We start from the raw sequence: 24,108 nt of genomic DNA on the forward strand, positions 1-24,108 counted from the left end.
ATTTCAGGAGGTCCAATCACCTTTTTGTTTTGTGGAGCAGCGCGAAACCTAGGTTTTAAAGCTTCGAAGGCTACTAGTGCACATTGGTTGAAAGAAGCTATTGGTTCCACTTACATTACTGCTGATAGGGAGGTTCTGGAGGGCTTACGTGCTCATTCTACGTGGTCGCAGTTGACCTCCTGGGCGGAGGTGCAACTTGTGTCTCATCGAGATTTGCAGAGCAGCAACTTGGAAATTTTTACTTTTGCACGGCACTATCGTCTGGATTTGGGAGATTCCTTCTTTTGGCGAAAGTGTTCAGCGAGCGGGACTCTCCAGGTCCCACCCTAGACGGGGGGCTTTGGTACTTCTCAGGCATCTAGAATGATCCGGGAACGTACAGGGAAAGGAAAATTGGTTCTTACCTGCTAATTTTCGTTCCTGTAGTACCATGGATCAGTCCAGAACCCGCCCGTTTCCTAGAGGTGGAGAGCCGCTCACTCAGTCGTAGTACCTTATGCGTACAGATACATAGCAGCCTGTTTATAGTTTGGCAAGTTGGCAGAATGTTTAGAGTTTTGCATTTTTTTTACTTCATTGGTTTTGGCATCGGAAGTTTTTTGCTTGGGTACAGATCTATACTGAGGAACTGCAGGTGGCACTAGGGATTATGAAGCAGTGTCAGTCAAGTTTTTCTCTGTCTCCATTTGCTAGCAGGGATGCATAAACCCAGGCATCTGGACTGATCCGTGGTACTACAGGAACGAAAATTAGCAGGTAAGAACCAATTTTCCTTTTTCTCTCGCCACTATCCTTATTCTTGCAGGAAAAGGGACACCCTTGACCTGCTGCTGATCCTAAGTAGCATTTGATTATATTGATAGGCAAAGATTACATGAAGAGTGGCTGCTGAGGGAACAGAAGGCCCAAGAAGAATTCAAATTGAAAAAGGAAAAGGAAGAAATAGCAAAAAAACGTCAAGAAGAGGAGGAGGTAGAGCATGACTTATGGAAAAATAATTTCTACCTGATTATTTTTAGCTGTTGTGTACATGTCAAATTAAGATCTCGATATGACGTGTACAGTTGGTAACATACTTTTAAGTCTATGCCACACATATTTGGAAATGCAGAGCTTACCAAAGATTATTTCAACTTTGCCCTATGCACTTCTTATTGAAGAGAACTTTCTCCCGGACCTGCCTAAATGTATTTCTGTTTGGACTGTATTTGTTATTCTCTGAAATGTTGATTTGTAATGTTGCACTAGAGTGTAAAAAAATTAACTGTGCTTTTTTACTTTCACAGAGAAAGATCAAAGAAGAATGGGAAGAACAACAGAGGAAAGAGCGAGAGGAAGAAGATCAGAAGCAGCAGGAGAAGAGGGAGAGAGAGGTGATTCCCGCAGGATAAACACACTGCATATCCTCTCATAGTACTAACATTCAAGCCTCTTCATTTCAAAGCATCCAGACTTGGGGCAAACCGGTTGCAGATCTGTGGTACTTGTGATATGAAGTAAAAGTCATGTACCTTCTATCTATCAGGGGAATGTGTAGACTCTATTGTGCCGCACACACCCAGGCGTGGCTTACCATGCTTGCAAGAGATCCAGTTTTGGAGAGGATAAACTCTCTTAAATTTAAGAGGCTGAGCAAGCGTGTGATTGTTGGCATGTTACATCATTGTGGTCACGTGATCTCTCTGAATTCTGGTATGCCAAAAATTGATAAGGGGAAAGAAAAGAGAGCCAGTACTAATTTGGAAACTAGATCATTATGGCTGTTTGTGAAGCATGAAAAACTGGAACTTTCAAGAGAAAGATCAAAGAAGAATGGGAAGTTGACTTAGGGAATGGCCTCTGCTATTACTGGCAATAGTAGCATGGGATCTACTTAGTGTTTGGGTACTTGTAGCCTGGTTTGGTCTCTGTTGGAAACAGGATGCTGGGCTTGATGGACCCTTGGTCTGACCCAGCATGGCAATTTCTTATGTTATAACTTTAGCTCTACATAACCATTTATCCTTCCTTGTTATTTTAGAATTAAATTTATATTCTGCCCTTTGTGGCTGGTTTGCCATTTCAAAGTGGATTACTTTCAGGTACTATGGGAATATATCAAGTTTATTCAGACTGTAATCCTGGAGAGTAGAAAAATCGATTACTGCTTTTTAGCCAGACATTTTTGGGACAGGTAGTTTTTCCACAATGGTTAATTTTGTTCTGGTTTTTGTTGCCAGCTTTTAAATAAAATGTTGTCATGTAAGATCTATAGAAGTGTATTAATTAGTCTGTTGGATTAGTTTGCCAAGCTAAATCTCACACCAACTTCAGGATGACACAGTTTGTGGCGCACTTAGCCAAAACCCAAGAATTCTTTAATAAATGGAGGCATTTTATCTTTGAAATAAGTGTGTCCATTCTAGTGTCTCTTCCTGAATTTGTCAGTTATAGCCAAATTAGAAAAAAAAGTGAAAAGCATATATATATATTTTTTTTTTTTTATTTTTTATTTTTGCAAAAGCTAATATTCACCAGCAGAGGAACTCCTCTGGGCATGACTGCTCCTGCCTGAAGACCTGTTCCTGCTTCTTGATAGGGAATAGGAAGAGGACAGGAATGTTAATGTGTCAGTCCTTTTCTGAAGAATGAGAGAAAAGCTCATTTATTCCCCAAGAAATGCAGGCAATTAAAACCCATCACCAGTCTACTAGTTGCTTCACCTGTTTAAGGTACACCTGTTTGACAGATCTTACAGTCTCCCTCTGTTTGAATACAGGGAGGTGAAGCTACTTGTTCACAAGTAATGCAGTGAGTGGGAGAAAAGGCAGGGCCGGTGCTTCCATTAGGCAAACGGGGCAGTTGCCTAGAGCACCAAAGTTTTGAGGACGGCAAATTCCTGCCAGCATGAGGGCCCAGAGGGGTGCTGTGCCAGAGCTAATGACTGCCAAGGATGGGAGCATTGTTCTGGAGCCACTGCTGGCAGTAGAAGGGAGCACTGTACTAGAGGTAAGCTGGGGGAGGGGGTGCATGACTGAAAGTTTGCCTATGATGACAAATACTCTTGCACCAGCCCCGAGGACAGGATATGCTACACTGCTAGCCCAACAGACTGTTAATATTTCTGCAAGATTGGAATCTTCAGTGGCTAATCCGATTACCATTTAATTGCAAGAATATTTTATTTAAAAAATTTTTTAGCATAATCATACTGAACATTCCATGCATTTGCAATAAGGAATCGAAATACTGTAATATCCAGTATGAGACTGTTGATATTGAGTTGAATTATCCTGTGCTGTTCCTTAACAGTTCATACACAAACTGTCCCAGCTCATCTGTACCTGCGGGTTCATCAAGATGTATCTTTTTTCATTATTTGTAAAGGGGGAGGGGTAGGGAGTGGAGAGACAACACAGTACAGAGTAATATGTGAATCCTCTATGGATTTCAAAATGTAATAGTATTGTAAGGCAATCAGCTAATAATAGCTCAGGGATGGAAATGAAGTTTCAACTTTTAAGAATTTTAAAATGGACTCTTATAGCTATTTTAGCTACTAAGTACTAAGTAGACTTTCATAAAAATTGTACTTTCTCTTCACTTTGCAATTATTCACAAGTACATGTGAAAGGTAATTCTGTTTCCTCTTGGTCAAAAATGTATTATTCATTATTTTTTAAATTCCTTAAATGGACACCAGCAAGGTTAATTTGACATTAAATTAGAAAAGCAAAAAAAACTGTTCATTGATCATTAAAAAGACACTGGACCCCTTCATTTGAATAAGTGAGACAGTGCTTTTGTAGAACCAGCTGTATTTATTATGGTCCAGGTTTCTTTTTTAACATACTGTGGGCCTGATTTATCAAAGGTTTTTCCTATATGCATGGAACAGGAGAAATACTTTGATCAGTTAGATGTGTTTAATGTTTCTGAACAGACACTAGGCTCACTTAGAGATAGCTCCTTCTGCTTGTCAGCACATAGATCTCAGCTATCCCTTAGGTTGCTTTCTATACTTAATCAAAGTAAGAGTCACTGAAGAGCATCAGAGGAGGCTAGACAAAGGGTAGTCTTTCTGTGCACAATGATCAGGTTATAGATATATGTGGCTACATGCCAGACCTGGTCGTCAACACTTGAGTTAAATTCAGAAAAACACAACATGCATGCAACAGGGCTGTTTTACATAGCACACTTGGCAAGAATTCTTACTTGTGGAAACAAGAAGATAGAAAGCACATACTGTGATTATAAGGCACCTGACACTTTCAAAACTGGCACTTAGAAATATCTTTTTGGACTTTTAGAAGAAGGTTATATTTTTTTCTTTTTTCACCGTTCATGATTTTTTTTAAACATTAGTCTGTGTTTAATAATTACGACCAGATTTAAAGTAAAAATATAGACATTTCTGGGTAAAGTAAGATTGCATAGTAGTAAGGGCACTGCTAAAAATGATGACAATATTTGTAGTGCAATTTTAAAATGCACTGTTACCTTTTGTAAAAGACAACCATCGGGATGGAGGCCTTCAGAATTGTATCCTTGAACAACAACAAGAGCAGTGCATCAAAGCGAAAAAATCAGCATGCATATACCTTCTAAGGCAGAGTACATAAGATCAGCCACTGTTGCAAATGAGGTTCTTAACCAAAAACCAGATACTGTACAACTTTGGGATTTTCACTAGTGCTGTGTTTACACCATTTCTAGGAAGCTGTGCAGAAGATGCTGGACCAGGCGGAGAGCCAGGTATGCTCAGAGCAGAAATGGAGCAGGCCTGAAAGTCTTTCTCTGTACATTGCTATTTGCTTGACTGGCTTATCTACATTTCTTGGAGCTGTATAGTTATAACCAGAAATTAAGAGTAATATGCATGCATATTAAGCTGCAAATCATCTTGTTTTCATCTGTTTATTACAGTACAATTTGCATACAGTTTTCTCTATAGCGATTTTGAAATGGTTTCAGAATGAAGACAGTTCATTTTGATATGGTTACAGACACTCTGGGTGAAGGCACTCAAATGCAGATTATACTGTACAGGTATAATAATAACTGTGTACAGCATAGTGAAAAGCTGAGTGACAGAAGTGCCCTTCTACAGTACTTGTAGATGCTGCAATGTTGGAAGGAACAATGTCGCAAGTCGTGCAGTGTGGGCCACATAAGAACACGTCACAGAAATGATGTCTGGGAGCAGAAAAACTGCTTACTTTAAAGCACGTTTTTTCTGCTATATGTAGTGAGAGCAAAAGGTATCTTAATCATGGTACTGAAGTAGAGCAGGTGTTTCCAAGCTCTACTTTTATAAATGCGGAATTTATGCAGTGTCATTTTTATGCAGCGTTTCAGTTAGAATTAAAGGTTAATACGGTTCACACCAAAGCATTGCGGTAAAGAAAAAGAAGGTTCCCTGTACGTACCGAGATCAGTCCAGACTCCTGGGTTTTGCCACCCTACCTGCAGATGGAGACAGAGAAAGTTTCACTGACACTGAAAATAACCCAGTGTGCCACCTGCAGTCCCTCGGTATTTTTCTGTCTCCAGCATATGGTAGATGGTGTAAAACCTGCTTTCCTAGTGTGTAGCCAGATGGACTCGGGGAACAATAGGTTATATGATCCCCTGCTAGCAGATGGAGACCGAGTCAGGTTTCAAAGCTGACGTCACCTTAGATACACCTTTGCAGTGACCTCAGCCCTTCAGTATCTCTCTGTCTCCTAGCAGATGTGGACTGCTTTCACTATCAGGATCTCTGTACCCTTTAGAAGAAGAAATTCTACTTTTAAATTGGAGAAAGATTGAGCCCCGCTCTACTGTGGTGTTTCCTAAAGGTCCCTCCCCCAGTTGAGAATTCCTGAGGAGATTTCCAAGATCCCTCAGAGGTGTGCCTTGGTCCGGTAGCCGGCTCCCGGCATGGACTTTGCTGCTGAAGCAGCAGAAAGGCAGCAGGTGCAGGAAGCCAAGGATGGTGGTGACAGCCAAAGTCCTCTCCCCCTGCAGGCGGAGATCGTCTCTGTAGTCAGCCGGTAAGCACTGAGCCCAGGTAAGTTAAAAGAAGAAAAAAAAAAGAGAGAAGAGGATTCCTTCCGATTTAGAGATGTTAGAGGGGTTTCGGCAAGACTTCCTCAGGTCTCCTTGCTTGGCTCGCCGTACTGACATTGTTTCCGATCCCGTTGGGATAAGGGGAAGAAGGCTTCCGAGCGGGTTGAGCGGCTTACCGGTGGGCTAGGCCCCGCTTTAGGCTCAGTAGGCACACCATGTGATAGGCCACGGCAGCGACATCTTGTGCACGTTTTTATGCGCCTTCTATTGTACATCGTAGAGTGTCGGTATGTGCGGTGCGTACCAGGTCTGCGCATGCGCTGTGCACATAACATCGTGCGTACATACGGGCACATTGTAGCGTGTATCCCTCTAGGCACAGAATTGAGGTAAAGTGGAGTGCACGGGTTGTGTGTGCGCCTCGCCGCTGCCCGCATAGGTGGCCAACATCTGTGCGCACAATTTTAAGTGCGAGCTGGCTGAACATGCTATTACTGTCCCTAATGGCTCCGATAGCAAAGAAACATAAGCGCCATTCTCTCTGTGCTGACTGTCATATTAGGGCTACACAGTCTGACCTTGATTCTTACTTATGTCAGCATTGTGAGGAGGCCCAGGGAGAGTTGGCTTCCCCAGACTTTTACTAAGCCTGGATCCTCCCACTCTGAGCATGGGTCAGCCACAACCTTAACCGAAAGTACCCCGGATCTGAGTAATCCTGGGGCTGGGTCTTCATTGGGGGAGAGAAATCCAGCGGTGCCCACCCCAGTACCTCCTGGGCTAGGCATGGACCTGGTGGCCTTCTCTTGGATGGAATTTTTTTCAAGGCCTTCAAGCCTTCATACAGGCTTGACTTCACTTGCCCCTGGCTGGACAGAACTAGCAGGTAGGCAGGCCTCGAGACATGCCTCGTCTCACCCATATTCCCTGGCAGGGACCCAGACAGCACAGATGAAGAAGGGGATCCAGATTCCTTGGAAGATGGAGAAATTCCACCAGGTTTGGAGCCATATCGGCCCATGTTACGTTTTGCCCATAGGGATGGATTGCCAGCCCTGGTTTTCCAGATCCTGAAGAGACAGAGTTCCTGGGGCAGACTCTATGATGGAACCAAAGAAGAATCCCATTCTGGTGTCTCTACGGAAAGCTCTTGCTATTTTCTGGTGCAGGAAGCCATCCAGGAGTTAATTGATCTGGAATGGGACGCCCCTGAAGTGAGTTTTAAGGGTGGTCGAGCATTAGAAACTCTATACTCATTGGATCCGGTGGCATGAGAACGCCTGCATTTCCCTAAAGTGGATTTGCTGGTCTGTGCTGTTTTGACGTGAACAACTATCCCAGTGGAGGGCGGAGTGGTCTTAAAGGACGCGCATGAGAGATGGATGAAGTACATCCTTAAGCAAGCCTTTGATGTGACAGCAATGACTTTACAGATTGCATCCTGTTGTGCCCTGGTAGCTTGCTTGTGCCTGCTCCTCTCTCGAGAGGTGGATGACTCAGGTGTATTCCAGAGAAGCTATGGAGCCCACTGCTGCCTTTTTAGCTGACGCAGGCTCTGACCTAGTCTGTACCACTGAGGCCAGAGGAGTGGCCTCAGTGATAGTGGCCAGAAGACAGCCATGGCTGCGAAATTGGTCTGTAGACGCGACCTCTAAGGCAAACCTCACAAAGATGCCCTTTAAAGGATCACTCCTCTTTGGAAGCGAATTGGAAAAGCTGGCCAGTAAGTGGGGTGAATCTCCAGTGCCCCGGCTACTGGAAGATAAGAGAGAGAGCAGTTACAGTGCCCCTCACCTATGAGGGGTTGATCCAGGGGCTCCCAATGCTTTCGGACCTACAGAACCTTGACATTTCAGAAGTATCTGTCCTTTCAGAGTTGACAGCCCAAGAGAGGGGCAGGTTGGGGTTCAGGTTTAGCCTGAGCTCCCCAATGAAGTTTTGCCAACTCATCCACAGAATGAGGAGAGAGGGGATAGACTATCCCTCTTCTGCCAGCGATGGGTCGAGATCACGTCGGACAAATTGGTACTGGATGTCATATGAGAAGGATATATACTGGAGTTTCGCATCACTCCTCGGGACATGTTCATGATGTCCCCTTGCCACTTCCAGCACAAGAGTCTACCTTGCTAAAGCTCCTCAAATTGAGGGCTATAATTCCAGTACCTGCGCCCCAGGAAAATATGGGGCGCTATTCCATGTATTTCATTGTATCCAAGAAGGAGGGTTCCTTTTGCCCCATCCTGAACCTCAAGAGTGTCAACAGACACCTATGAGTAATTCATTTCCACATGGAAATTCTGTGCTTCGTGATAATGGCTGTACAACCGGGAGAGTTCTTATCTTCCTGGACCTTTCCGAGGCCTACCTTCATATTCCAATCCGGCAAGAACATCGTTTCCTACGCTTTGCGGTACTGGGCCACCATTATCAGTTGCAGGTGCTGCCCTTCGGCCTGGCCACCACCCCCAGAATACTTTCCAAGATTATAATGGTCGCAGCAGCAGCATTGAGGAAAGATGGAATCCTGGTGCACTCATACTTGAACGATTGGTTGATCCGGGCAAAGTCATTGGAAGAGAGTTTCTGGGTTACCAGCAGGGTGACATCCATCCTTAGGAGTTTGGTTGGGTCGTAAACATGGACAAAAGCAGTCTCAAGCCCTCCCAGTCCTTGGAATATCTGGGAGTCCGGTTCGACATCAAGCAGGGCAATGTCTTCCTCCCACCCTTGCGGATAAGGAAGTTGATATCCCAAGTGCGTCGGTTGACGAATGCCTCCCACCACACAGGGACCTGCTCCAGCAAGGTCCGGCCTTCATGAGGATCCGACTTGATTCTGTCTTATGGTTTGGCCCTTGAAAGGGCTCACCTGATGAAGTGTGGATATTCAGCGGCAGTAATTACCACCTTGCTCCGCATGTGGAAGTTCTCTATGTCCTTAGCATATGTGCGGGTCTGGAGAGTATTTGAGGCCTGGTGCGAGGAACGAGGTGTTGCCCCATGGATGCTCAAAATCCCATTGGTTCTGGAATTTTTACAGGTTGACCCTTAACTCCTTGAAGGTCCAGGTAGCGGCTCTCTCCTGTTTCAGTGGTGAGGTGAATGGAACCCTGCCTGTCGGCACATCAGGACATGATCCATTTTCTGAAAGGGGTAAAACACCTCTGGCCACATCTATGGTAGCCAGTTCCCTTGTGGACTCTTAATCTAATTTTGGAGGTTTTGGCAGAGCCCTCCTTTCGGCTACTGTGCAGTCTTTCCTTGCGCTTATTAACCCTGAAAACTGTGTTCCTGGTGGCAATATGCTTGGCTCATCACATTTCTGAACTGCAGGCATTGTGTCGGGAACCTTTCCTCTGGATCACTCCAGGAGCGTTAAAACTTCATACCGTTCCATCCTTCTTGCCTAAAGTAGTCCTGGAGTTTCATTTGAATCAGTCCATTTCGTTGCCATCCCTAGATAGGCACAAGGACACGGAAGAATACCACCTCCTCCTCCACCATTTAAACGTCAGTAGGCTTTTGGTGCGGCATCTGGAAGTTTCAGAACTGGTGCGCAAGACTGACCACTTGTTTTTTCTTCACGGTGGAAGGAGACAGAGCGAACCAGCTTCGCGGGCTACCATAGCTTGCTGGATCAAGGAGGTGGTCACTAGAGCCTATATAGAGGCAGGAAAGCCCTTACCCTTTCAGGTTAAAGCTCATTCCACTAGGGCTCAGGCAGCATCCTGGGCAGAAGCTAGACCGCTGTCTCCCGTCGACATCTGTCGAGCGGCGTCATGGTCCTTCTTACACACCTTCTCCAGGTTCTATTGCCTGGACGTTCAGGCCCTAGAGGACGTGGCCTTTGCAAGGGCTGTGCTAACCAGACCGTGGGCAGCCTACCGCCCTGATCAGGAGTAGCTTTTGTACATCCCATTGGTTCTGAGTCCATCTGGCTACATGCTAGGAAATAGAGAAATTACCTGATAATTTTTTTCCTTAGTGTAAATAGATGGACGCAGCATCCCGCCCATGGCTGCCCAAGAACGGTGCCAAGGAATCGTCTGTGAAATGAATATCGATTCCAAGAGGTTACGGGTAAGCCGTCGCCCAATCGCTAGATCAGGGCATCTATAATCTTGCTGGGATTCAGCATTTGTTTGGTTGAGTACAGTTACGGTTATCCATTTTTAATCTTTTTTTTTTCAATAGTATGTCCATGGTGGCTTTTGAAGAGAATACTGAAGGGCTGAGGTTACTGCAGGGGTGTATCTAAGGTGATGTCAGCTTTGAAACCTGATTCCATCTCCATCTGCTAGCAGTGGAGCATATAACCCATTGGTCCTGAGTCATCTGTCTACACTAAGGAAAACAAAATTATCAGGTAAGTAATTTCTCCAATTCGGGGGAGAGAGAGAGAAAAAAAAAGAGATTGAAAGACAAAATTTCTGGATCCTCCCAGGGGGTTGTGAGGTCCTGATCAGGCCAGCCCACCTGGTTTTGAGGAGGACAAGCAAGGGGGTTGGTGACCCTTCTGCTGGCTCGGTCTGGAGGTCCGTGGGGTGGACATCTGGTGGTCCAGATCCCTCATGAGACAGTGGTGGAACCTGCTGGCAGTTCTGCACTGCAAGCCCAGTGGAGCAGGGAGGTATCCCTTTTATATGGTTTGTCCTGGGTTGGGTTGCTAAAGTTTGGCAAAAGGAGGCTGATATAGCCAGTGGTCTGACTCTTTTCTAATCTGCTATGTGGCCTGTGCTCCTGAAACCAGAACCTCAGCATCAAAGGAAAGTATTTGTTTCTGTGTATCTTTATTTGTTGTCAGAGAGTTTAAAAAAACAAAAAGAACTTGGAACTAGTTAGAGGAATCTGTGCAGCAGTGGGATTCCTGGGGAGCTCAGTGATGGGGTTTTTCAGCAGCTTCTCTGCCTGCAGAGGAGACCAGCTGTTGGCTCCGTGGCGCTGAGGGACTGTTCCTCTGCTTGCCATTGAGATGATTTTGGTGCTGGGGGTGCGGGAAGGATCAGCATTTGCATGCGGCAAAAGTGGCATGGTGTTTGGGGGTCTACGTCAGGCATGGCCGCACTAGTAGAACGAGCCTCACAGGCGATTGAGTCTAGCGCTGAGGCTTTTTCCATTAGCACGGAAGTGGCAGCCATTTTTTATTCCCTAGCAGCATTGATGGGAGAGGCAGGAGAATCCCCTCCTCGACTATTGCTGGCAGTTTGTCCCTTGGAAGTGTAGAGAGGCAATTGCACCAAGGGAAGAGTCTCTGGTTCTGGTAGAGGTCTTTTGCTGGTTTTAATTTGCTTATGCACAAAACTTGTTTAGCAGAAAAAGCAGCGGGGTATGCTGGCTCTCAGCCCAAGTCTCCATGGATGCTCGGCCAGTCAAGAGGCCTGAGCTTTTGAGAAGCTCTTCAGGCCTTTGATGATTTTTGGTGCCAGATGTTGAACGAATTCAGGTCTAAAAGTGCTGAAGATGCAGGCAGGCTTTGCTTAGTCATGGGGTAGACCGCGGCAGCAGTTCATTTTCTGCGTGTGTAGGCGTATGCATGCATTCTTGCCGTGTTGTGCTTGCATGTGCAGGGACCGGTGCGTGTAAGGCCACGGCCTAGATTTGAGCGCATATTTACGTAGGTACTTGTGCACATAAGGCTGTGACCTAGACTGCAGCACGTATTTGCACAGGTGCTTGTGCGTGTATGACCGCGACCTAGTCTTGAGTGCGTATTTGCACGCGTAATGGAGGGGTGTGCATGTACGCCCGGGTGGCATTGGTGTGCGTGCAGGAGGCTGCCTAGAGCTGAAGTTCAGGAGAGGTAAGCGCCGGGGACGAACAGGTCCAAGCACCTTTGCTATCTGTGAGGCTTGCCGTCTGATAGCAATTCAGTCCTCACTCTCCATTTGTATCAGCACTGTTTAGATGCTCAAAACAATTTGACTACTACAGCTTTTTCCCTGGTTGGGATATCCCCTTGGCCTATGGTGTCTCTGGAGAGGGGAGTGGAGTGGTAGGCGAGGCAAAGGTCAGTTCTACTCCTCCCTTGTTCCCGAGGGCAGAAGCTTCCCCGAGAGAGAGAGCAAGTTTAGGCTTATGGGCCCCAGTATAGATCCTTCCTCTTCCTCCTGGGTGGAATATTTCTATGGCCTGCAGACCTTTCTGTAGGGGTGCCCAGAGAAGGTGAAGCAACCTGCTATGTAGGGATCCACGTGTTCAGGCCTCCCATTTGTCAGTCATGACGGGCAAATGCTGCAGGTAATGTTCAAGGGGATATGGGGAATTGTCTTTCTCACTTCTAGAAGAGGGAGAAATTGCATATGATTGAGAACCACTTCAGACTCTGCTCAAAATTTTTCTTTTTCACAGAGATGTTTTGCTGGGTTTGTTCGCTCAGACCCTGAACACGCTCAGCATGGCCCAAATCTGTTAGCTCAGACCCTGAACATGCTTAGTATGACAAGAGGTCAATTTTAAGTTAAGTGTCCTGTTTCTTTCCCCCTTGATTCCAATTCAAGAGATACTGGATTTAAAGAAAGTAAATGTGTCTCTCAAGGTTCCCTGTTTCTGCATGGAAAATCTGAGGTCCAACTCTGAGATTCATCATAGAAGCAGTGCACAAGGGACAGTTCTTGGCAGCTCTTGCCTTGACAGAGGCATATCTGCCCATACCCATCAGGCTGGAGCATCAGAGATTCCTAAGGTTTATGGTTCTAAGGCAACATTTTTGGTTTCGAGCCCTTCCCTTCGGCTGGCGACCAAGGTGATGGTGGTGGGGACAGCTGCATTGCAAAAGGAGGGTGTGTTGGTGCATCCACTGGCTCATTCATGCGAAATCAGAGGACCTCTGTTGACAATCAGTACAAAAGGTAACAATGCACTTGAAGTCTCTAGGATGAGTGGTGAACCTAGCAACGAGCCATTTAGTCCTCTTTCAAACTCTGGAATATCTGCGAGCTCAGTTCAACATATTGGCAGAGAGGGTGTTTCTCACAGAGAGAGACTGCTGAGATTGCAGAGTTAGATTAGGCTTCTGCTAGAGCTTTCAGTGCTCAGGGTTTGGAACTATTTACAGGTCCTGGGTTCTATGGCATCGACATTGGAATTAATGCATTGGGCATTCGCACATCTCTGGAGGGGGGGGTGGGCTCTTCTTGCCCGCTGGAATCCGTTATTAGAAGAGTTTAATCTTCCTATTCCATTAGAGGGGGAAGCTAGGGACAGTCTTTTGTGGTGGCTTACTCACACCATTCTTGAGTGTTGTGTGGAATTGCAGGTTTCAAATTGGGTAATAGTCACCACCGATGCAGGCCTTTCCGATTGGAGGGCAGTGTGGCAAGATCAGTCGGCACAGGGCCAGTAGTCAAAACAAGAGGCCTTATGGTCTATCATTTGGTTAGAGATGAGAGCGGTGCATTTCATGTTGCTTGTCTGTCTGCCAAAGTTACATGGCTATCCAGTACAGATCCTATCAGACAATGCGACGACCGTGACCTATATCAACTGTCAAGATGGAACCAAGAATTAGGCAGTAGCTCAAGAGGCCCAGAAGTTGATTCTCTAGGCAGAACAGCACTTGGAGTGGCTGGCGGTGTCTCACATCACCAGAGTGAACAACGCTCAGGCAGATTTTCTCAGTTGGAGAAAGTTAGACCCGGGGAATAGGAGCTGTCGGAGGCAGCAGTGTGTCTCATTCACGGAAGATGGGGGTATCCTGACCAAAGAGAACGCCAAGGTGTTGCGGTTTTAGTTGCTGATCAGAACACAGTACGGAAGGAATCAGAACACTGTGCTGCGTGAAATGAGGGATTCTTGTTTGTCTTCTCTCCATGGCCTCTCGTGGACAAGGAAATTACAACGGATAGAGAAACATCCGGGCAACATCATCCTGGCAGCTCCAGAGTGGCCACATTGACCATGTTTCCAAGATCAGATCAATATGACAACGTTCCTCATGAGAGGCTTCTAGGAAAAGTAAAAGGTTATGGGATAGGTGGCGATATCCTTTCGTGGATTACAAACTGGCTAAAAGACAGGAAACAGAGAGTAGGATTAAATGGATAATTTTCTCAGTGGATGGGAGTGGGCAGTGGAGTGCCTCAGGGATCTGTATTGGGACCCATGCTTTTCAATATATTTATAAATGATCTGGAAAGAAATACGAGTGAGGTAATCAGATTTGCAGATACAAAATTATTCAGAGTGGTTAAATCACAAGCGGATTGTAATAAATTGCAGGAAGACCTTGAGACTGGAAATTTGGGCATCCAAATGGCAGATGAAATTTAATGTGGATAAGTGCAAGGTGATGCATATAGGGAAAAATAACCTATGCTATAGTTACACAATGTTAGGTTTCATATTAGGAGCTACCACCCAAGAAAGAGATCTAGGCGACATAGTGGATAACACATTGAAATCATCGGTTCAGTGTGCTGCGGCAGTCAAAAAAGAAAACAGAATGTTAGGAATTATTAGAAAGGGAATGGTGAATAAAACGGAAAATGTCATAATGCCTCTGTATTGCTCCATGGTGAGACCGCATCTTGAATACTGTGTACAATTCTGGTTGCCACATCTCAAAAAAGATATAGTTTGATGAAGAAGGTACAGAGAAGGGTGACCAAAATGATAAAGGGGATGGAACAGCTCCCCTATGAGGAAAGACTAAAGTGGTTAGGACTGTTCAGTTTGGAGAAGAGACAACTGAGGGTGGGATGTGATAGAGGTGTTTAAAATCATGAGAGGTCTAGAACAGGTAAATGTGAATTGGTTATTTACTCTTTCAGATAATAGAAGGACTAGGGGGTGCTCCATGAAGTTAGCATGTGTCACATTTAAAACTAATTGGAGAAAGTTCTTTTTCACTCAGCGCACAATTAAACTCTGGAATTTATTGCCAGGGGATGTGGTTAGTGCAATTAGTGTAGCTGGGTTTAAAAAAGGATTGGTTAAGTTCATGGAGGAGAAGTCCATTACCTGCTATTAATTAAGTTGACTTAGAGAATAGCCACTGCTATTACTAGCAACAGTAACATGGAATAGACTTAGTTTTTGGGTATTTGCCAGGTTCTTATGGCCTGGATTGGCCACTGTTGGAGACAGGATGCTGGGCTTGATGGACCCTTGGTCTGACCCAGTACAGCATGTTCTTCTTATGTTCATATAGACAGGCCCCTGAGGTTCAGACATCAGTCGATTCTTTTCCACCAGGGGCCAATATTTTCTGAGAGGAGACAACTGAAGTGGAGCGGATAATCCAAAGCGGTTATTTCCACCTTATTGCAGGCTAGGCGACCTTCTACATCTTTGACAGATGTGCGAATTTGGAGGCTCTTTGAGTCCTGGTCTGCTGTTGGAGTGCAATCTCAGCCTGTTCAGGCTATGGTATTGTATATTTTAGCTTTTCTACTGAAAGGTTCTGGTGAAGGGCCTGGCCTTTAACTCTCTGAGAATCCAGGTAACGAAATTGGGTTGTCTCCAGTGTAAGATGTCCGCACATCTGGATGTTATATGGTTCCTTCGGGGAGCTAAAAACTTGCATCCTCAGGTGTGGAACATTTGTCCATCTTGGAATCTGAAGCTTGTCCTTAGAGGATTGTGTGAGGCTCAGTTTTGAACCACTAAAGGGAGCTACGGTTAAGGACTTGACTCTTAGTGATTTTATTGGTGAATTCCGGAGCTCCAGGTGCTATTTTGTTGAGATCCCTTCCAACAGGTGTCTGATTCAGTGGTATCTTTATGCATAGGGTCTTCTTTTCTGTGTGAGGTAGTCTCGGCATTCCATCTTAGTTAGACAGTGGAACTTCCAGCTTTTCAGGGTTTGAATTTCTCTATGCCTCACGCAGGGGAGCCTAGGCTCTTAGACGAGAGGCATGCATTATTGAGGTATCTAAAGGTCACGTGATTTCTATAGATCTGATCACCTCTTTGTACTGTGGAGTGGTCCAAAGAAGGGAAGTAAGGCATATAAGGCTACCATTTGCGGTGGCTGAAGGAAGCGATCGAGTTGACTTAATTTCTAAAGGGTGCCCACTGCCAGAGAGTTTAGGGGCACACTCAACACATTCTCAGGCAACTTCCTGAGTCACAACAAAGAGGGTAGACTGAGAATTAAAATATATTTCTATAGTCACAAAATAGAAATCCCTTCAATATATCAGGTCCATAGTCTGTTTTGCCCATACATTTCATAAGAGTGTAGAACAACAGGGGGGAAATCCCTACTTACAGAATTTTTGATCAGGCATATGGTCTTATTTCTTGAATATACTTGGATATTAATTGTGTTAAAAGTAAAACCTTTTTATAACTGTATCCGATGCACAAATTAAATTTTAATTTTTTGAAATTTGCTGGGCAGCTACTGGGTAGTCGTTGCACACTTTTGCTAGGCATTATCGCTTGGATTTCGGGGCTCTGGCTTCTATGTGCTTTGGTGAGTATGTTCTACGAGCAAACTCTCCAGGGTCCCACCTAAGTTAAGGGGAGCTTAGATACATCCCAGAAGTCTGGACTGATCTGGGTACATATAGGGAAAGGAAAATTGGTTCTTACCTGCTAATTTTTGTTCATGCCGTACCACAGATCAGTCCAGAGACCCACCCATGTTCTGGGAGGCAGTCCTCCGCTCGTACTGTTTCTTTATATATTTATTTATTTATTTTTGGTTTTTATATACCGGTCTTCTTGCATTATATGCAAATCAAATCGGTTTACATTGAACATTTAAACTTGCTTGAAAAAGCATTACATGTAACAAAGAACATCAAAACATGAAAAACCTGTTGGAACAAAAAAAATAAAACACAGAGTATGAGTTGTTCATCTTTAACAGGAAAAAGCAAAAATGGATTAAAAAATTCAAAAAATTTATATAAATAACAAATGGAAGTAATGAGAGAAAATAGAGCATGGGAGCACTAAGTGAAATAATGAAAGAGGAAGATGAGAGGGAGAACTGAGTGAAAAAAATTATGAGAGAGGAGGAGGAGGAGATGAGAGTATATATATATATATATATATATATATATAGTATATATAGCTGAGAGTTTGAGGTTTTCCATGCTGATCACTTACGTTAAATTTGGGAAACAAGTTTTCCATTGTCTTTTTGAGAAACTTCACCTTCTTCCGGCTCGTTGGAGGAGAGGGAGTTTGCTTAGACATTTGCTTAGAAATTTATGGTTGTTGCTGTAATCTTTGCTTGGGTACAGGTCAGTACTGAGGGACTGCAGGTGGCACGTTGCGTTATGAGCAGTGTCAGTGAAACTTTGTCTCCATCTGCTGGCAGGAAGGCAAAACCCAGGAGTCTGGACTGATCTGAGGTACTACAGGAACAAAAATTAGCAGGTAAGAACTGATTTTCTTTTACTTGTTGCGTGCCACAGGGTGAGGCTCGGACCCGTTTCAATGTTTTCCTAAGTGATCTTGCAAGAGGGATTAGTTGGAAAGCTTTGTCTTTTTGAAGAGGATACTAAGATCTGCAAATGGATGGATGCTCCAGATAGAATAGAAAAAGTCAGCAATGCTCTAAGAAAGCTTGAGAAGGGAGTAGAGTTTGGCAACTTAAAATCTATGCAAGATTGCCAAACAGTGCAATGAGGCAGTGGCGAGAGCCAGAAGGATGCTAGGGTGGATAGAGGAGGAATAAGCAGCAGAAAAACAGAGATAGTAATGCCTCTTTTCAAGTCATCGGTGAGACTACATGGAATGGAGAGTCCAATTCTAGGAGGGCTACCATATTAATGCAGGGATAAGATATGAGGTGAGACAAAGGCCTTGACGTGAAGACCTTAGGGGAGGCAGAAGGAGGATATGACAAAGACATTCTGATACCGCAAAGATAAAAATAATGCACAAGAAGCAAGTATTTATTAGTAAAAAGAAATTTCTAGAGCAGGGTTCAGGATGTAAGGCTCAGAGGGGTAGACTGAGAACTAAAATATATTTCTATAGTCACAAAATAGAAATCCCTTCAACATATCAGCTCCATAGTCTGTTTTCATACATTTCATAAGAGTGTAGAGCAGCAGGGGGGAAATCCCTACTTACAGAATTTTTGATCAGGCATATGGTCTTATTTCTTGAATATACTTGGATATTAATTGTGTTAAAGGTAAAACCTTTTTATAACGGTATCCGATGCACAAATTAGATTTTAATTTTTTTTACAAAACTGCTAATCTTTTAATCAGTTGGAGAATGGAGGCACATGGCATAACCCAGAGGCCCCAGAGGACTATGGAACCGAGAAGGATAGAGCTAATTGTCCATTCTACCTTAAAACAGGAGCTTGCAGATTTGGAGACAGGTAATGGATTTGCTGAATGAAAACGTTTCATCATTTGTGCTACATTAGTTGACACGACTACTGATATGGAGCCACATGTTTTTGGTGGCCCAGTAGCAAACAAAATAAAGAATCCCTGGATCACATTACTAAATAAGTCACTCAAAATAGACACTATATCCAAATTGCTATATATTTTTTTATTTTTTAAGTTTAATTGCAATTAAAAGTAACGGTGACGCCATAGAGCAACCAAAAATAGAGACAAACACCCAAAATGGTACTGGGTGTTAACTTAGTCCTTGTAAAGGTACCCCACCCGGTGCCATGTTTCATATAGAACTGCTTCAGGGTGTTTAATCCAAAATTTAAAGTCCACCGACTTGAGTTATAACAGCTGCTTACATCCAGTAGCAGTGACAGGTACTGCCAAGCAGGAAGTCAGGGTCTGCAGTCTCTCCCCCCCACCCATATCTTTGGCTCACTGAATGTGGGAGTGCTCCAGAGGCAATACACACAGGCAGAAAAATGGCTGCATCTGATGCAAAGGTTTGTTTATTTATTTATTTTTAGTTTTTTATATATGAGAGAGGTTACATGAACTGGGTTTCTTCAGCAGTTTAGACAAGGAACAAGGATCAAAAGAGGAGGCATGGTTTAAAGCCTCCATCCAAAGAAAAATTCCCATGGGCCCAGTAAATATAATCAATTGCAGGCTTACATAAGTACACTTAACAATCGCTACTTCTAACCATTACAGTTGGAGAGGCTAATAAGACTAAACGTAAATGTTTAAAGAAAAACTAAGTGGTAAGATTTCAAAGGAAAAAGTAATTTGATCTGTCCTTCTCAAATGTGGACTCTACAGAATGGTGACAGCACTTGGTTCTAGCCAAGTTTTCCTGTTTTTTGCTGCATTGTAAAAATTTGACCTGACAATTCTAGCATTTGCTTGCAATATTTTTCACCTGATTTTCAATCCAAATTTAAGGGGGGGAAAAAGTAAAACTGCTTCTTAAATGCAATTCACATTTGTTTTTGGTGATGCATGCTGGCCAGTCGTAATATGGTGAAACTACGGTAAATCTTCTCTTAGGCCGATAAAGTGTTCAAAATTGATTTGTATTGGGTGAAATAGTTCACCAGGGTAGCAGGAAATTCCAAGAACTAAAAACTCATGAACTGTTGTGTATAGCACTGAGGTTTTCCCCCTTATTTCCTTTTACTTTTGACTGTAGTGGGATGGGGGAAGGAGTTTGTGTGGTTTTTAAGCAGTGCTTTTCTTTCTTTTTTTTTTTTACATCTTGACTTTTCTTCTCATTATTTTACTCCTTTGATTGATTGATTGAAAGGATTGCATGGACAATTTTTCATGAGTGTTTTATTCTCTCTCCTTTAAAATGAACTTGCAGGTGTTCACGCAAACATTGCTATCCGGCCTCTAGCCAGACACTTCTTATCCGTGGCATGTTTATCACCTATGGGATGGAGCAGTGTAAGCGGGATGATTATGACACAGACGCGAGCCTGGAGTACAGTGAGGAGGAAATCTACCAGCAGTTCGTGGAGTTCTACGATGACGTGCTTCCTGAATTTAAGAGCGTGGGAAAAGTCATTCAGTTCAAAGTATGTTGAGCATTCATGGAATTCCTGCCAGAAAGGATTGTTCATGAATGCATTTTTCATTTTCTGTGACGTGCTTACCATGCAGTCTGCCTTTTGTGCCTCTCGTCCATCTACTGTAGCCAGTGAGATAGGACCAACCACACAAAGACTTGAACCCATTTTGACAAACCTGTTGTACTATCAGCCTTGTAATTTATGATTCTGTTATGACATTGTTTGGTACCTTACAGGAAAATGAAGCAGAGGCATGTGGAGGAGTGGCCTGATGAGCAGGCTAAGAGCCCAGTCCCTTCACTACAGTTCTTTAATGCATTATTGTTCACTGCTGGTAGAATGTGCAGGCAACAGCACCCTGCAAGCTTGATGGCACCCCTGTCCTGATAAGCTTTATTATATTTAAAAAGTAGTATATCAATCTTATTAAACTAAACTGTACCTGAGGTGATTACCTCTGATTCACCTCTAGCCATAGCCCTGTTCCCCACCAATCTCCTCTCATCACCACCCTGTCCCCATCACCCTCTCTCTCCCACCTGCCTTTCTCTCTTTCTACCTCCTCCCACCCATCCCCTTCTCCAGTAACACCGACACATAGAACATGACAGCAGATAAAAACCCTACTGCCCATCTTTTATAGTCCCTTCCACTCCATTGGAAATTGCCTGTACTTGTCTCATGGTTTCTTGAATTCTGATATAGTCCATGTCGCCACCACCTCCACTGGGAGGCTGATCCATGAATCTACCACCCTCTTCGCAAAGATATACTCTCCTAGGACAAGCAGGATGGTAGTCCTCACATGTGGGTGACATCATCCGATAGAGCCTGGCACGGAAAACTTTTGTCAAAGTTTCCAGAAGTTTTGACCAAAACACTGAGCATGTCCAGCAAGCCACTATCTGCACGTCCACGTGAGGCCCCCCCTCTTTTTTCCACAGTGCAGTTGCCTCTTGGTTCATGGAGCTCTGCTCTTTTCTTGTTTTTCTTGTGAGAAGTCTCTTTTTTCGAATTCCATCGTCTGGTCCCCCTTCGCGGTCAGTGCCTCCTCGGCGCAGTAGGTTAGAACTTCTGTTCTCTGCTTCTTTGTGGTCGATCCCCGGCATCCTCACTTCTCGGTGACCGCCAGTCATCGACCGCACGTTGGGTACTTTTCTATGGTGTTGTCTGGCTTTCGTCGGTGCTCCCAGTACCTGCGGACCATGTCCATCACGGATCCGCATGAGGTTTGCATACTCTGGGGGCTTCGCATGACATCCGAGAGCGTCAGCTGTGTGACCAGATGACTCCCAAAGGCCATCATGCGTGCCTTGATAAGATGGAGAAACTTTTTGGTCCTAGAAAATCCTCTCCATCCACACCCGCATCGGGGTCATTGATACTGGGGGTTGAGGGGGAAGCCCCTCGATACGCTCCCTCTCGCCACTCCTCTGTCCTCTTCCTCGAAGGATCAAGGGAACAGTGATCGGTCCTTCATGATCTCACCGATTTCCAGGACATCGGGATCCTCCGCCCCCCTTGGTGCTGGGGAAAGATCGGGCTGAGCACCATGGAAGATCCCGCAAGCATTGACACCGGTCGCTGTTGGCTCATGGCTCCGGTTCTGGGGCGGTACCGGCGGCTGCTGTACCGCCACTGAAGCGACCCCGGACCTCAGAGGCCCCATCCTCCGATGTACCCAGGAGTCCTAAGCGTTCCCCACAGACATTGGTGCAGGGCACCGTGCCACCTCAGAGGACCGAGGAAGAGCTGTGATGCCTCTCCCTCAGTCATGGCCTCACCAGACTTTCAGGAGGAGTTGGACCACAGAGTGCAGACCGTGGTGCTCAGAGCTCTGTGGAGCGTTGAGCCGCCCCCAGCCTGTGTGCCAGAGTCTCCGTTGTCCATCCTAGCACCTCTGCTCGAGCATCTGGACATCCTTCTTGGCGCCCTTCAGTTCCCCAGCGGCCATTGATTTCCCCCTCGGGAGCGATCCCTATCCTTGGGTCTTCCGAGGAGGAAGACGCAGCCAGTGCCGCTTTCCCGAGGCCTTGATCCCCTGAACCTTTGCCCGAGCCCTCTGGCCTCCCGTGACCCTCAGTTCCCCTAGGGCCCTCGAAGCCATCGGGGCCCAGATGTCGGATCCTCCGTGAGCATCGCCTGCGGCGATCCTGCAATGGCCTCAGTGAGAAGGAAGGGCCATATGACCCTTGGGGTGATGATTCCTCTGAGTCTTCCACTGAGTATTTGGATGACTCCCTCTCCGAGCTTTCTCCGTCAGAGGAAAGGCGTCGGTCGTCCCTCGAACCCCCAGAGGATCTCTCCTTTGCAGGGTTCATCAGGGCCACGGCCGAGGCTATCCCCTTGCAACTTTTTATGGACGAGAATGTGCGGCATAAGATGCTGGAGGTGCTCCAGGTTGTAGACGCTCCCAAGGAAATCATGGCTGTTCCCTTCCATGACATCTTTAAGGACCTTCTCCTTCGGATGTGGGAGATCTCCATCTCTCCAGTTAATAGGAAGTCAGATGCCACCTATCTGGTACAGCAGGCCTTGGGATTCGAAAGGCGGCACCTCTCCCACCAGTCGGTGGTTGTGGAGTCCGCCCTCAAAAAGGCTAAACATTCCCGCACCCATGCCTCTGCCCCTCCCGGGAGAGAACATAGGCAGAAAGATTTTTCATGGCGCTATGCTCATTGCCTGTATCACTGCCTACCAGTTGTATATGACCCATTACAACTGGAACCTATGGAAGCAGGTCCAGGACATTGCAGAGAGCTTGCCGCAACAACAGCAAGAGTCTCTTTTGGCTATCTTCCTGCAAGGCTTGGAAGCTGGCAAACACAAGGTGAGATCCACCTTCGATGTGTTTGAGACCGCGGCCCGAGTAGCCACCATGGGCATAGGCACCCACAGAATGGCCTGGCTCCGGGCTTCTGACCTCTGCCCAGAGGTAAGCTGGCAATCCTCCCATGCACAGGTGACAACTTCTTTGGGGATAAGTCCGGGCTATGGTGGCTCAATTGAAGGACCACCACGAAACCCTCCAGCAGCTCTCGGCTAGCGCTTTGGATGCTCCTTCCTTGGCCAGAGAATCCTCCAGGCCAAGCTCCAGGAATTCCTTCTACAGGCAGCGGAAGTATTACCCACCAGCCTCTTGAGTTCGCATGCCGCGGACTAGCTCCAGGAGCCGCCCCTGTCAGCAATGGGCACCCAGGCCTCGGCCAGCATCACAGCAAGCCCCGTCCACAGGCTTTTGACTGGCGGTGAGGGAGCACGAGCCAGCCAACCATACCCTCGGCACCAGATCTCTCAGTAGGAGGCAGGCTTATCGGCTTCGCCCACCACTGGAGGACCATCACTTCGGACCAGTGGGTCCTTACCATGGTCCGTCAGGGGTACCGGCTCAATTTCAGTCTGCTTCCAGGGAACTCTCCCCCATGTCCATCGTGGGGTTCATCCGCCCAGCAGGACATTCTTCGGACAGATCTCTCCGCCCTTCTTTCAGCAGGAGCGGTAGAGCCCATTCCTCGCCCTCAACAGGGCCAAGGATTCTAGTCGAGGTATTTCCTCATCCCGAAGAGGTTCGAGGTATTTCCTCATCCCGAAGAGAAATGGGGGCTTGCGCCCCATTCTCGACCACAGGGCGTTGAACAAATTTCTCTTAAAAGAAAAGATCAAGATGGTTTCTCTGGGCACTCTGATTCCCCCCTCCTCAAAAGAGGAGACTGGCTCTGCTCCCTCAATCTCAAGGAGGCTTAAGCCCACATAGCTATCTTTCCCAGCCACAGAAAATACCTCCATTTTGTGGTGGGGGGCAGCTCATTACCAATACAAGGTGCTGCCTTTTGGGTTGGCCTCCGCCCCCCCCATTTTTTCACCAAATGCTTAGCGGTGATAGCTGCGTACCTCAGGAGTTGGACGGTGCACATTTTCCCGTACCTAGTTGACTGGATGATCAAGAGCGACTCCCACGCAGGGGCTGTGAGCTTTAACCCTGACGGTGCAGACTTTACAATCTTTGGGGTTTGTAGCCAACTACCCCAAGTCTCACCTCTGCCTGTCTCCCCAGCTGGACTTTATAGGGGCCAGGTGGACACAACGCAGGCAAAAGCATTTCTGACCCGCAATCGGGCTCTGGTCCTCGCCTCGTTGGCAACCTTTGTGCGTAGCAGCCGGCAGGTGATGGCTTTCCTTCTG

General features: G+C 45.8%; 1 protein-coding gene across 3 annotated transcripts in view; it reads left to right on the plus strand.

Moving 5' to 3' along the window:
• ZRSR2 (zinc finger CCCH-type, RNA binding motif and serine/arginine rich 2) overlaps positions 1 to 24,108 on the plus strand; it is an 82,800-nt gene that overhangs the window by 23,349 nt on the left and 35,343 nt on the right. For all 3 annotated transcript variants that reach the window (XM_029603229.1, XM_029603231.1, XM_029603230.1), the window contains exons 4-8: positions 864 to 972; positions 1,287 to 1,373; positions 4,699 to 4,737; positions 18,212 to 18,327; positions 19,719 to 19,932. In XM_029603229.1, the coding sequence (XP_029459089.1) occupies positions 864 to 972; positions 1,287 to 1,373; positions 4,699 to 4,737; positions 18,212 to 18,327; positions 19,719 to 19,932 (565 nt within the window). The remainder of the gene's footprint in view (positions 1 to 863; positions 973 to 1,286; positions 1,374 to 4,698; positions 4,738 to 18,211; positions 18,328 to 19,718; positions 19,933 to 24,108) is intronic.

Source organism: Rhinatrema bivittatum, chromosome 5 (genome assembly GCF_901001135.1).
Source record: "Rhinatrema bivittatum chromosome 5, aRhiBiv1.1, whole genome shotgun sequence".
NCBI classification, from domain to species: domain Eukaryota; kingdom Metazoa; phylum Chordata; class Amphibia; order Gymnophiona; family Rhinatrematidae; genus Rhinatrema; species Rhinatrema bivittatum.